The sequence below is a fragment of the Elephas maximus genome, chromosome 5 (assembly GCF_024166365.1).
Source record: "Elephas maximus indicus isolate mEleMax1 chromosome 5, mEleMax1 primary haplotype, whole genome shotgun sequence".
Taxonomy (NCBI): Eukaryota; Metazoa; Chordata; class Mammalia; order Proboscidea; family Elephantidae; genus Elephas; species Elephas maximus.
This window is the reverse complement of record NC_064823.1, coordinates 160,339,750-160,352,801: the sequence shown is the minus strand read 5'-3', so window position 1 is coordinate 160,352,801 and position 13,052 is coordinate 160,339,750. Positions and strand designations below refer to the sequence as shown.

The window sequence follows — 13,052 nt, the reverse complement described above, 5'->3', positions numbered from 1 at the left end:
AATGCCTAGGATATCGATGTTTATGTGTTCCATTTCATTTTTGATGATTTCCAATTTTCCTAGAGATATTAATGATATTCTTCTGTAATTTCCAAAATCCGCATAAATATGGATCTCTTCCAGTCAGTTAGCCAGGAAGCTGTCTTCCGTATTTCTTGGCATAGACGAGTGAGCACCTCCAGTGCTACATCTGTTTGTTCAAACATCTCAATTGATACTCCATCAATTCCTGGAGCCTTGTTTTTCGCCAATGCCTTCAGAGCAACTTGAACTTCTTTCTTCAGTACCATGGGTTCCTGATCATATGCTATCTCTTGAATTGCTTGAACATCAACTAATTCTTTTTTGGTATAACGACTCTGTGTATTCCTTCCATCTTCTTTTGATGCTTCATGCATTGTTTAATATTTTCCCCATAGAATCCTTCAGTATTGCAACTTGAGGCTGGACTTTTTTGTGAAGTTTTTTTTTCAGCTTGAGAAATGCTGAGAGTGTTCTTCCCTTTTGGTTTTCTATCTATAGCTCTTTGCACATGTCATTATAATACTTTGTCTTCTCAAGCCGCCCTTTGAAATCTTCTGTTTCCAACTTTCGCGTTCCAATCACCAGTAATTATCAGTGTATTTTGATTGCATGTTCAATCAGTTTCAGAGGTATTCAAGGTCTTCTTACCTGGAGTTGGCAGTTTGAACCCATCCAGCAGCACCTTGGAAGAAAGGCCTGGTGGTCTGCTTCTGTAAAGATCATAGCAAAGAAAACCCTATAGAGCAGTTATGCTCTGTAATACATGGGGTAGCCATGAGTGGGAATCAACTCAAAGGCAACAGGTAAGGATTATGCCAAATCGAGTTTCAGGGTGGTTGTACCAATTTATACTCCTCACCAAAATTTTCCAGTCCTGTGGCTGTATTGCTTGGTGGCCTGCATGTGTATCTGCCATATTACTAGAAGGGTTGAGCGTCTTTTCATGTGTTAATTCACTGTTTGTTTTTTTTGTGAATTGTCTGTTCAAATTCGTTGCCATTTTCCTCCTGATTGTCTTTTTGCGTTGTTTTGTAGGGGTGTTTTTGTGTTAATAAATGCTGGATACCAGTGTTGTCAGCTGTATATGTTACAGCTATCTTCCAGTGTAGCTTGACTTAACTTTCTTCATGGAATTTTTGGATGAACAGTTCTTAGTTTTAATATGGACAGATGTATTCATCTTTTCCCTTATGATTGGTTCCATTTGTGTCTTGCTTGGGAAATGCTTCCCTAGGCCAAGGCCAGGAAGACACTGTCCTGTGCTATCTTGTGAAAGCTATACACCTACTTCTCTCTTATTGACTATCTTGTTATCTGACATTTCACATTTACAACAATAGTGAAAATCTGCTGCCAATTTTGCGCATTAACAACGTTGTTTGGCAGTAACGAACACTGAGGTACAAGGTGAAAGTAACGTTGGCTGTGATGGCTAAGGTTATATATCAGCGTGGCTAGGCCATGATTCTCAGTGGTTTGGTAATTATGTAATGATGTAATTTGGCAGTTGTGTAATGATGTAGTCATCCTCCATCTTGTGATCTGTTGTGGTCATCTTCCATGTTCATATAATGGTGATTTTCGCATAACCTTGTGATGGTTGAGGTTACATGTCAACTTGGCTGGGCCACGATTCTCATTGGTTTGACGGTTGTGATGTAGTTTGGCAGTTGTATAATGATGTGATCACTTCCATGATGAGATTTAATATAATGTGATCACCTCCATATGCTGTGAGTGGCCAGTCAGTTGAAGGGGAGTTTCGTTGGGGGTGTGGCCTGCATCCAATATAGATGGACTTTCTGGCAAGGCTCATGTGTTTTTGCTTGCTCTGGATTCTGCAGCTGGCTTCTGTTCATCTGACCTCCAGTTCTTGGGACTGGAGCTAGCAGCTTACCTACTGTCTTGCCTGCTGATCTTGGGATTCATCTATCTTCACATAATGTGAACCAGAGCCTTGCTGTCTGACTTGCTGATCTTGGGTTCACCAGTCCCTGCGGTTACCTGAATCAGAAGAAGCCTCCATCCTGACTCACGGACTTGGGACGTTCCAGCCTGTACAACCTCATGAGCTGTTTCCTTGATATAAACCTCTGTCTCTACATATATTTATACACTTTACTGGTTTTGGTTCTCTGGAGCACCCAGCCTAAGACAGACTTGGTCTTTGGAACCTAACCATGTTGATAAGAGAGGAGTAGGTGTATAGCTTTGCTCTTGATATTTGAATCTTTAGTCTTCCTGGAGTTGATATTTGTATGAAGTTGGAAGTCCAGTCTGAGTATTTTCCACATGGATACCCAGTAATTCCAGCACCACTTGCTGAAAAGACTGTCTTTTCCCATTGATCTGCACCGCCACTCCTGCCCTGGTGTTTCTGGGCTCGGCTCTGTTGTCTTGTCCTTTTATCGTGTATCCCTGTGGTAACGCTAAGTCAGTTACTGCCACTTTCTAATGGGCCGTGATAGCTAATAGAGCAAGTCTTCTCCTTTTGTTCTTCTTAAGGAGCAGTTTTTGGTTATTCCTGGCCCTTTGTACCTTCGTACATATTTTATATTCTTCCTCACAGATTGCACTGCCTGTTGGGATTCTGATTAAAACTGAGTTGATTTTATAGTTGATTCTGGAGTGAAATTACCTCAATAATGTTGACTCTTTCAAGTTGTGAATATAAGCATGTCTCTCTATTCGGTCTTCTTTAATATCCTTGATGACGTGCTATGATTTTCTCTATAGAGGCTTTCCATCTTTTGTTAGACATATGCCTTAAAAAAAAGAAAAAAAGTCAAGTCCACTCTGACTCAGTGACCCCGTGTGTGTCCCAGCGGAACTTGCACCACAGGGTTCTCAGTGGCCGTGACCTTTCAGAAGTAGGTCGCCAAGCCTTTCTTCCAAGGTGCTTCCGGGTGGATTTGAATCACCAGCCTTTTGGTCAGTAGCTGAGCACTTAACCCTTTGCACCACCCAGATATACACCTAAGTTCTTCATAGCTTTCCACGCTGTTGTAAATGGTATCTGTTAAAGTTTTATTTTCTGTTGCTGGTATATAGAAACCTAGGTGATTATTAGATAAGTTTGTGAATAACATCTGTGCTAAAATCATACTAATTGTAATAATCTTTCTGTAGACTCTTATTTTTCTTGTGCATAATTATTTTGTTTCTAGTGTTTATACCTTTTACCGTTTGTTTCCTTTCCTCACCTTCCTGCTCTCACCAGCCGCTTCCAGTAAACCGTCAAACAGAGGGATGAAAGGTGCCCTGTCTTGTTTCCGATCACACAGGGAGACCTTTGAATGTTCATTCAACAAGTATTGTGTTTCTTATAGACTTTCTGAAGATGCTCGTTAACTGGTTCAGGAGGGTCTCTTCTATTCCTAAAAAGGTGTTTTTTATTTTTTTGTTTTTCAAATCTTTTAATCGTGATTTTTTTTTTAACAGCTTTAGGAAACCCTGGTGGCGTAGTGGTTAAGGGCTACGGCTGCTAACCGAGAGGCCGGCAGTCCAAATCCGCCGGGCGCTCCCTGGGAACCCTATGGGGCAGCTCTACTCTGTCCTGCAGGGTCGCTGTGGGTCGGAATTGCCTCGACGGCAGTGGGTCTTTGATGTTGGTTACTGAAGCATGTCAGCTACCGTACAGTTCACTCATTGAGAATGTGCGATTTATGGGCCTTAATAGATTCGCAGGGCTGTGCCACCACCACCCCGGTCAACTTCAGGGCGTTTCCGTTACCCTGCACCCACTGGCGTTCTCGTTGTTAGTTGCCGTGGACTCGGCTCCGTCTCTCGGTAACCTGAACGTATGACACAAGGAAGCGTTGCCTGGCCCTGTGCCACCTTATGTGCAAGGCCATTGTTGTGGCTATTTTTTGCCAGCCCATCTAACTGAAGGTTTCCCTTGTTCTCACTGGCCCCTTACTTTACCAAACATGATGTCGTTTTCTAGCATTCAGTCTTTCCTGATAACTTGTCCAAAGTAAGCAAACCAAAGTCTCACCATCCTTGCTTCTAAGGAGAATTCTGGTTGTATTTCTTCTAAGACCGACGTGTTCCTTCCTCTGGAAGCTCATGGAATAGTCTACCGTACTTCTCCAACACCGTAATTCAAACGCATCAATTCTTCTCTTGTATTCCTTTTTTATTTTCTAGCTTTTGCATGCATGTGAGGCGATTGAAAATACCATGGCTTGGAACTCTTCAGACAGGGATTGGACTGGACTGTAAGACAGAAAATGATACTGGTGAGGAGTGAGCTTCTTGGCTCATGTAGACACATGAGACTATGTGGGCAGCTCCTGCCTGGAGGGGAGATGAGAGGGCAGAGGGGGACAGAAGCTGGCTGAATGGACACGGAAATACGGGGAGGGGAGGAGGAGTGTGCTGTCTCGTTAGGGGCAGAGCAGCTAGGAGTACATTGCAAGGCGTGTATAAAGTTTTGTATGAGAGAGACGGACTTGATTTGTAAACTTTCACTTGAAGCACAATAAAAAATTAAAAAATAAAAAATAACTTGGCTTCGGTGAGGTGCACCATAGTCATCACAGTGACATCCTTGCTTTTTAACACTTTGAAGAGGTCTTTTGCAGCAGATTTATCCAGTGCAATATGTCATTTGATTTCTTGACTGCTGCTTGCATGGGTGTTGATTGTAGATCCGAGTAAAATGAAATCCTTGATTATTTCAGTCTTTTCTCCATTTATCATAATATTGATTATTGATCCAGTTGTGAGGAGTTTTGTTTTCTTTATGCTGAGGTACAATCCATATTGAAGGCTGTAGTCTTTGATCTTCATCAGTAAGTGCTTCAAGTCCTCTTTACTTTCAGCAGGCAAGGTTGTGTCATTTGCATATTGCAGGTTGTTAATGAGTTTTTCTCCAATCCTGATGTCCCATTCTTCTTCTTCGTATAGTCCAGCTTCTCAGATTATTCGCTCAGCATACAAATTGAATAAGTATGGTGAAAAGATACAACCCTGATGAACACCTTTCTTGACCTTATACCACGCAGTATTCTCTTGTTCTGTTCAAATAACTGCCTCTTGGTCTGTGTACAGGTTCTGCATGAGCACAATGAACTGTTCTGGAATTCCCATCCTTTGTAATTTTATCCATATTTGTTATGATCCACACAGTCAAATGCCTTTGCATAGTCAGTAGAACATAGGTAAATATTTTTCTGGTATCTTCTGCTTTCAGCCAAGATCCATTTGACATCAGCAATGATACCCTTGTTCCACGTCCTTTTCTGAGTCCACCTTGAGTTTCTGGCAGTTCCTTATGAATGTACTGCTGTAAACCCTTTTAATGTCCTTAAGCAAAATTTTATTTGTGTGAGATGTTTTTCAGTAATTTTTGCATTCTATATTGGATCACCTTTCTTTGGAAAAGAGCACAGATATGAATCTCTTCAGCCAGTTGGCCAGGTAACTATCTTCCAAATTTCTTGACATAGACGAGTGAGCACCTCTAGCACTGCATTCATTTGTTGAAACACCTCAATTGGTATTCCGTCAATTCCTGGAGTCTTGTTTTTCATTAATTCTTTCAGTGCAGCTTTGACTTCTTCCATTGGTTCTTGATCATATGTTACCTCCTGCAATGGTCGAGCAATTCTTTTTGCTACAGTGACTCTATTCCTTCCGTCTTCTTGTGATGCTTCCTGCCTCATTCAATATTTTCCCTATGGAATCCTTCAGTATTGCAACTTGAGGCTTGATTTTTTTTCTTCAGTTCTTTCAGCTTGAGAAGTAAATGCCTAGCTTGTTATTCCCTTTGGTTTTCTAACTCCAGGTCTTGGCACATTTCATTATAATACTTTTCTTTGTTTTCTGAAGCCGCCCTTTGAAATCTTCTGTTGAGCTCTTTTACTTCATCATTTCTTCCATTTGTTTTTGCTTCTCTGTGTTCAAGTTTCGGAGTCTTTTATGACATCCATTTTGGCCTTGGCTTTCTTTCCTGTCTTTATAATGACCTTTTCCTTTCTTTGTGTATGATGTCCTTGATGTCATTCCACAACTTGCCTTCAGTCATTAGTGTTCATTGCGTCAAATCTATTCTTAAGATGGTCTCTAAATTCAGGTGGGATTTACTCAAGGTCGTACTTTGGCTCTGGTAGATTTAGTCTAATTTTTTTCGGCTTTGACTTGAACTTGCATATAAGCAAATTGATGGTTTGTTACAGAGTCGGCCCCGGCCTTGTTTTTGCTGATGATATTGAGCTTTTCCGTTGTCTCTTTCCACAGATACAGTCGATTTGATTCCTGTGTGTTCCACCTGGCGAGGTCCATGTGTATAGTGGCCGTTTATGTTAGTGAAAGAAGGTATTTGCAATGAAGAAGTTGTTGATCTTCCAAAATCCTATCATTTGAACTCCGGCATTGTTTCTATCACCAAGGGCATGTTTTCCAACTACCGATCCCTCTTCCTCATTTCCAACTTGTGCATTCCAGTCACCAGTACTTATCAATGCATCCTGATTGCGTGTTTGATCAATTTCAGACTGCAGAACTTGGTAAAAATCTTCAATTTCCTCATCTTTGGCATTAGTGGTTGGTACACAAATTTAAATAATAGTCGTATTAACTGGTCTTCCTTGTAGGCATTTGGATGTTATCCTATCACTGACAGCGTTGTACTTCAGGACAGATCTTGAAATGCTCTTTTTGATGAAGAACGCAATGCCATTCCTCTTCAATTTGTCATACCCAGCATGGTAGACCATGTGATTTTCCTATTCAAAATATCCAATACCAGTCCGTTTCAGCTCACTCATACCAGAGCCTAGAATAGTGATCATATGTGTTCCATTTCATTTTTGACGACTTCCAATTTTCCTAGTTCATACTTCGGACATTTCTCATACCTATCGGTAATGGATGTTTGCAGCTGTTTTTTCTCATTTTGGAGTTGTGCCACACCAGCAAACGAAGGTCCAAAAGCTTGACTCCATCCACGTCATTAAGATCGACCCTACTTTGGGGAGGCAGCTCTTCTCCAGTTGTATCTTGAGTGCCTTCCAACCTGAGGGCTCGTCTTCCGGCACCACACCAGTGTTCCACTGCTGTCCGTAGGGTTTTCACTGGCTGATTTTTTCAGAAGTTGACCGCCAGGTCCTTCTTCCTAGTGTGTCTTAGTCTGGAAGCTTTGCTGAAACCTGTCCACCATGGGTGACCCTGCTGGTAGAGTAAAACATTGATGGCATAGCTGTCAGCATCACAGCAACACGCGAGCCACCGCAGCACAACGAACTGACAGAGGCCGGGGGCCCTTCTCCATAGGACACATCAAAACTCAACTTAGACATTTTACATCCTTGCATTTTATATAGGAATTTTGGCTCTATGTCTGTGGAGATCTATAGTTTCACTTTCTTGGGATGTCTTTGTCAAATTTTGGTCTTGAGGTTATGCTAACCCTTGTACAAGGAGCTGTATGTTTTCCTTTGAAGAGTGTGCTTAGTAATGGGGCTGTGTCTTCCTATATTTTCGGTAGAACTTGACAATGAAGCCATCTGGGCCTGGGGACTTCCTTGTGGGGAGATGTTTGAGTATTGACTTTCAGTTTTATATTCTTCGTAAATAAGTTTTAATGTTACAGTTTTTAAAATACAAGTGTGTATTCAAACCAAGGTAGTGGATTAAGAGTTTTAGGCTGAAGGAGCCAAATATTCTGCACTCCTGAGAAGTCTGAAGTTGGTTTCCCATCCTGGCAGACTTCTTCACATTGCACTTCGCTGCCACAAACTACATGGTGTCCATTTTCTTGAGTGTTGAATTATTAAAGATTTGAGTTAGGAAACAAAACATTTTGTGTCTCTGTATTTAAAAAATAAGCCCGTCGTGACAGAGGCCTGTTTATCCGTCCTGGTGCGGAAGTGTCTTCGGGGAAGACGCAAGCCAAGGCCATCGACTCCATGTGTTGTTCTCTAACAGATTCTGTGGTGACGCGCGATCTGGGTCCAGGTGTAGAAGACTCACCCAGTGGCCCCAGTGTGTGCCGAGGACGCTGCCCTCACCTCTTGCTCCGTGCTCTGTGCTCAGATCCAGCCTGGCCCTCTCTGTGGTTGCCACTGCACCACGGCTCTCACTTCCGTGCTCTGCTTAGTCTTTATATATATATTTCCCATCCTTTTAGATAGAACATTCTGTATCCTTAGTTTATAATATTACTTCTGTCAAACAGAATGTAGTTGTTTTTTTTTTTTTTTTAATCTGTCTGGCACTGTCTTTTAATTAGAGTGTTAAGTCCATTGATGTTTGATATAATTGTTCCATTTGGATTCATATATGTCATCTTATTTTGTATTTTCTCTTGGTCCTGCTCTTTTTGGGTTTTTCCTCCTTTCTTCTTTCAGATTGCATAGCGTCATGTTCTCTCCCCTCCCCATCGCTTTTTATTATTTTTGATGTTTTCATTAGAAATTATAATGTTTTCGGTTGCCATTGAGTCAGCTCCAGCTCACGACAACCTTATGGACAACAGAACGAGACACCGCCTGGTCCTGTGCCGTCTTCGTGATCGCTAGTACGTTTGTGTCCATTGTTGGGGCTATTGTGTCAACCCATCTCATTGAGGGTTTCGTTCATTTTCTCTGATCCTCAGCTCTACCAACCATGATGTCATTTTCTAGCAGTTGATCTTCCCTGATGAAGAAAGTATAATATGTATACTTAATTTATCGAAGTCTGAAGTCAGTCAATGCCCTCAGCCCCTCTCAGACACGATGGTGACCTTGGTATACTTTAACTCCATTTACTTTCATCCTGACTTTAAGATGCAGGACAATAGCATAAACAGTCTATATCCTAGCCCCCATGGTACACCCTCGTTCTTTGTCTAGATTTACCCCGTTTGCCACTTTTTATGTCCGTGTTCCTCTGGCTTCCCAGCCTGCCTTCAGTGGATACGGATGTCCTCTGGTGATGAACCCTTACCAGATGTTGTTTATATGAAAATGTCTACATTTCACCTTCATTCTTGCAAGATATTTTTGCTAGTTATAGAATTTTTAGGACAAAAACTACTTTCTCCAGCCTGCTGAAGATTCTGTCCCACCATCTTCTGGCTTCCATTGATACTGTTCGGAAATTAGCTATCAGACTTGCTGTTACTCTCTACCTTTTTTCTCTGAGTGCTTCTAATATTGAGAAAGTACAAACTAGCTTGGACAGTAGGATTTTGCCCTGCCAGTCATCAGCACAGAGTAACAGACAGGTACAGCCAGCTGCAGTCACCAGGAAACAGCGTTGCTCCCAGGGGTACACTGCAGCTGGGAAGTTCTATCGCATCCGCCTTCTTTTAGTCACTGTGGCTGTCTTCTTCACTGAGAAACTTTGCTTTCTGAAATCATGGACTCTTAGAAACTTCGCTGCTCAAAATTTTATCAGTAAGAACGAAATATCCCACTTAGAGGACCTAAGATGCTTTACACAGAGAAGCAGCCTCGATGTCCAACCCAGTTGCAGAGCAGCAGATAAGAGGTGTCTAAGTACAGTGTCATTGAGGTCAACTCCACTTTGAGGAGGCAGCTCTTCCCCAATCATCTTTTGAGTGCCTTCCAACCTGGGGGGTTCATCTTCCAGCACTATATCAGACAATGTTCTGCTGCTATTCATAAGGTTTTCACTGGCTAATGCTTTTCAGAAGTAGACTGCTGGGTCCTTCTTCCCAGTCGGTCTTAGTCTGGAAGCTCAGCTGAAACTTGTCCTCCATGGGTGACCCTGCTGGTATCTGAATACCGGTGGTATAGCTTCCAGCATCACAGCAACACGCAAACCCCCACAGTATGACAAACTGACCGACAGAAATCCTCACAACTGGACCAATGAGCAACATCATGATAAATGGAGAAAAGATTGAAGTTGTCAAGGATTTCATTTTACTTGGATCCACAATCAACAGCCATGGAAGCAGCAGTCAAGAAATCAAAAGACGCATTGCACTGGGTAAAACTGCTGTAAAGGACCTCTTCAAAGTGTTGAAGAGCAAAGATGTCACCTTGAAGACTAAGGTGCACCTGACCCAAGCCACGGTATTTTCAATCGCATCATATGCATGTGAAAGCTGGACAATGAATAAGGAAGACGGGAGAAGAGTTGACGCCTTTGAACTGTGGTGTTGGCGAAGAATATTGAATATACCGTGGACTGCGAAAAGAATGAACAAACCTGTCTTGGAAGAAGTGCGGCCAGAATGCTCCTTAGAAGCAAGGATGGCGAGACTGCGTCTTACATACTTTGGACATGTTGTCAGGAGGGATCAGTCCCTAGAGAAGGACATTATGCTTGGCAGAGTACAGGGTCAGCGGAAAAGAGGAAGACCCTCAACGAGGTGGATTGACACAGTGGCTGCAACAATGAGCTCAAGCATAACAACGATTGTGAGGATGGCGTAGGACCGGGCACTGTGTCGTTCTGTTGTGCATAGGGTCACCGTGAGCCGTAACCAACTCGACGGCATTTAGCAAGAAGTACAACATTCTGCACCTCTCTTAGGAGTCTGTGGGTGCCACTAACAGTAAACACACCCAGTTGCACACTGAAAAGTTGGAAGTTTGAATCTAGCCAGAGGCACTTCAAAAGAAAGACCTGGCCACCTACTTTGAAAAATTCCACTTCCCACTCCCCCCATTGGTCACAACCATTCTATTCTGTTTAATTTGTGTCTTTTTGTGTATGTTCTTAAAAAATATGTGTTGCTTTTGGGGGTGGTTTTTAAAGCTTTATTGAGATATAAAAACTTGTTGCCATTGAGCCAATCCTGATTTATAGCAACCCTGAAGGACAGAATAGAACTGCCCCATAGGGTTTCCAAGGAGCGGCTGGTGTATTCAAACTGCTGACCTTTTAGTTAGCAGCTGAGCTCTTAAGCACCACCAGGGTATAATTGACCTCAAATGAGCTGTGTGTATTATTTAAAGGGTAGTATACACCTGTAAAGCCATCATCACGATCAGATAACGAGCATATCCATCACCCCCAGTTTCCTCATGCCCCTTTGTAACCCCCTTTTTTCCCTTCCCCCCCATGGTAAGGTAACCACTGATCTGCTTTCTGTTACTATAGACTAGTTTGTATTTTCTAGAATATGATATAAATGGAATCATACAATGTGCTTGTTTGGTTTGACTTCTTTTGCTCAGTATGATTATTTTGAGATGCACCCATGTGTGTACCAGTGGTTCCTGGCTTTTATTGTTGAGTAGTGCTCTACTGTATGGATATGCTACGTATATGATCCATCCTTGTATGGACGTATGTTTTCAACCCCCTAGAGTAAATACCTAGGGGAGGGATGGCCAGGTCACATGTAGGTGTGTGTTTAATTTTTTAAGAAACTGCCAAGTGGTTTTCTAAAGTGGTTGTACCATTTTACTTTCCTGCCAGCAACATATGAGAGTTTCAGTTGCTCCATGTCCTTGCCAACATTTGGTATTACAGGGTTTAAAGTTAAATTTACCTGAAGAATTTGGTCTTTGTCCTTAGGTCCTGAAAGATTACCTCTAAAACCTTGGAAATTCCCCAGTAATTGAAGTGCCTTTGATGAGGCCTCCAGACCACACCAGAAGGTTTATGCTAATGAGGTGACTCAGGTGGGGGCTGGGCCGGCTAAAAAGACTGCCTCTGATACTGACTGACTTGGGAGGGGGTGCAGTATGATTTAGGCAGTCATGCCTGTGTAATGAGGCCCCAGTAAAGCCCCTGGACATAGAAGCTCCATGGGCTTCCTGGTTGGTGAAAAACGTCAGTGCACGTGGGAGAGGAGGAGAAGCCTTTTTGTAACGTGGAAGTTCTGCATTGGAGTCTTTGCTCTCACGAGCCTTTCCTTTCTGCTTGTTCTGAATCTCACCCTTTTTGCCGTACTAAAGCTGTAACCCTAAGTATTGTGTTTTCCGTGAGTTCTGTGAGTCACTCTAGTGACTTATCGAACCCAAGGGAGTAGTAGGACCAGCAGGTCAGAAGTGAGGGGAGCCCTGGGGACTCCCGAGCTCATGGCTGGCATCCTGAAGGGGTGGAGGGAGCCCTTGAGTTTGTAGCTAGCAGGTCAGGAGTTGAGGATATCTGGGGACTCCTAGCTTGTGGTGGGTGTTGAGGTCTTGGGCAGACGTGGCTGTCTGGAGGGCAGTGCCTTCTGCCTTGTGAGGTCTGCCTCGCCCTGGGTAGTTGGAGTCAGAGGAAGAAGTGCCGTGTAGGCAGCTGGCGTCAGAGCAGAGGGCAGTGTGGTGAGTAGGGGACCACGGTGTGGGCCTGGCTGAGGACCTTGTGGAGCACGGCCCTGAGCATAACCCCACTCTCTTCCTTCCAGAGCATCGGCCTGGAGGGCAGGGACATGTCCCTAAGGCCGGGTACAGGGTTAGCCTGAGGGTGTGCCAAGGTCAGCCTGTGGTTCCAGGAGGGCCGGGCAGAAGGAGGCCAGTGGGCTGGGGGCCAGGGTGTGCAGCCTCCCTCCTGAGCCAGGGAAGGGGCTCGGACAGGGCTACCAGTAGAAGGTGAGTGGGCAGGTTATCTCCGCTGAGAACTGCCCCTCCCAGAGTGAAATCCCACCTGCTGAGAACTGCCTCCCAGAGTAGACACCCCCTACCCTCCCCGCTGAGAACTGCCCCCAGAGTAGACACCCCTCTCCCCTCCCCACTGAGAACTGCCCGCAGAGGGGACATCCACTCACCCCCACCCCTCCACACTGAGAACATCATCTCTTCTCTCCACAGATGAAGGGTGCCCTGACCGAGATCATCCAGCTGGCCACCCTGGACTCGGACCCCTGGGTCCTCATGGTGGCTGACATTTTAAAGTCCTTTCCCGACACGGGCTCACTTAACCTCGACCTTGAAGAACAGAATCCCAACGTGCAAGATATTTTAGGAGAACTTAGAGAAAAGGGTACGTTGCATGACTTTAATTTATCGAGAGAAGGGAGATGGGTCTTTGTTTTCTAAAATGAAGTTGAGATCTAGAGAATTATGTCATTGTGTAACGTGTGGTGTGGTGGTTCCTAAAATAGCACCGATACTCCCATCTCCTTCCCCACC

General features: G+C 43.7%; 1 protein-coding gene across 1 annotated transcript in view; it reads left to right on the top strand.

Annotated features, from left to right (window-relative positions):
* NELFA (negative elongation factor complex member A) overlaps positions 1 to 13,052 on the top strand; it is a 28,388-nt gene that overhangs the window by 5,391 nt on the left and 9,945 nt on the right. The window contains exon 2 of the mRNA XM_049886603.1: positions 12,732 to 12,903. Within this exon, the coding sequence (XP_049742560.1) occupies positions 12,732 to 12,903 (172 nt within the window). The remainder of the gene's footprint in view (positions 1 to 12,731; positions 12,904 to 13,052) is intronic.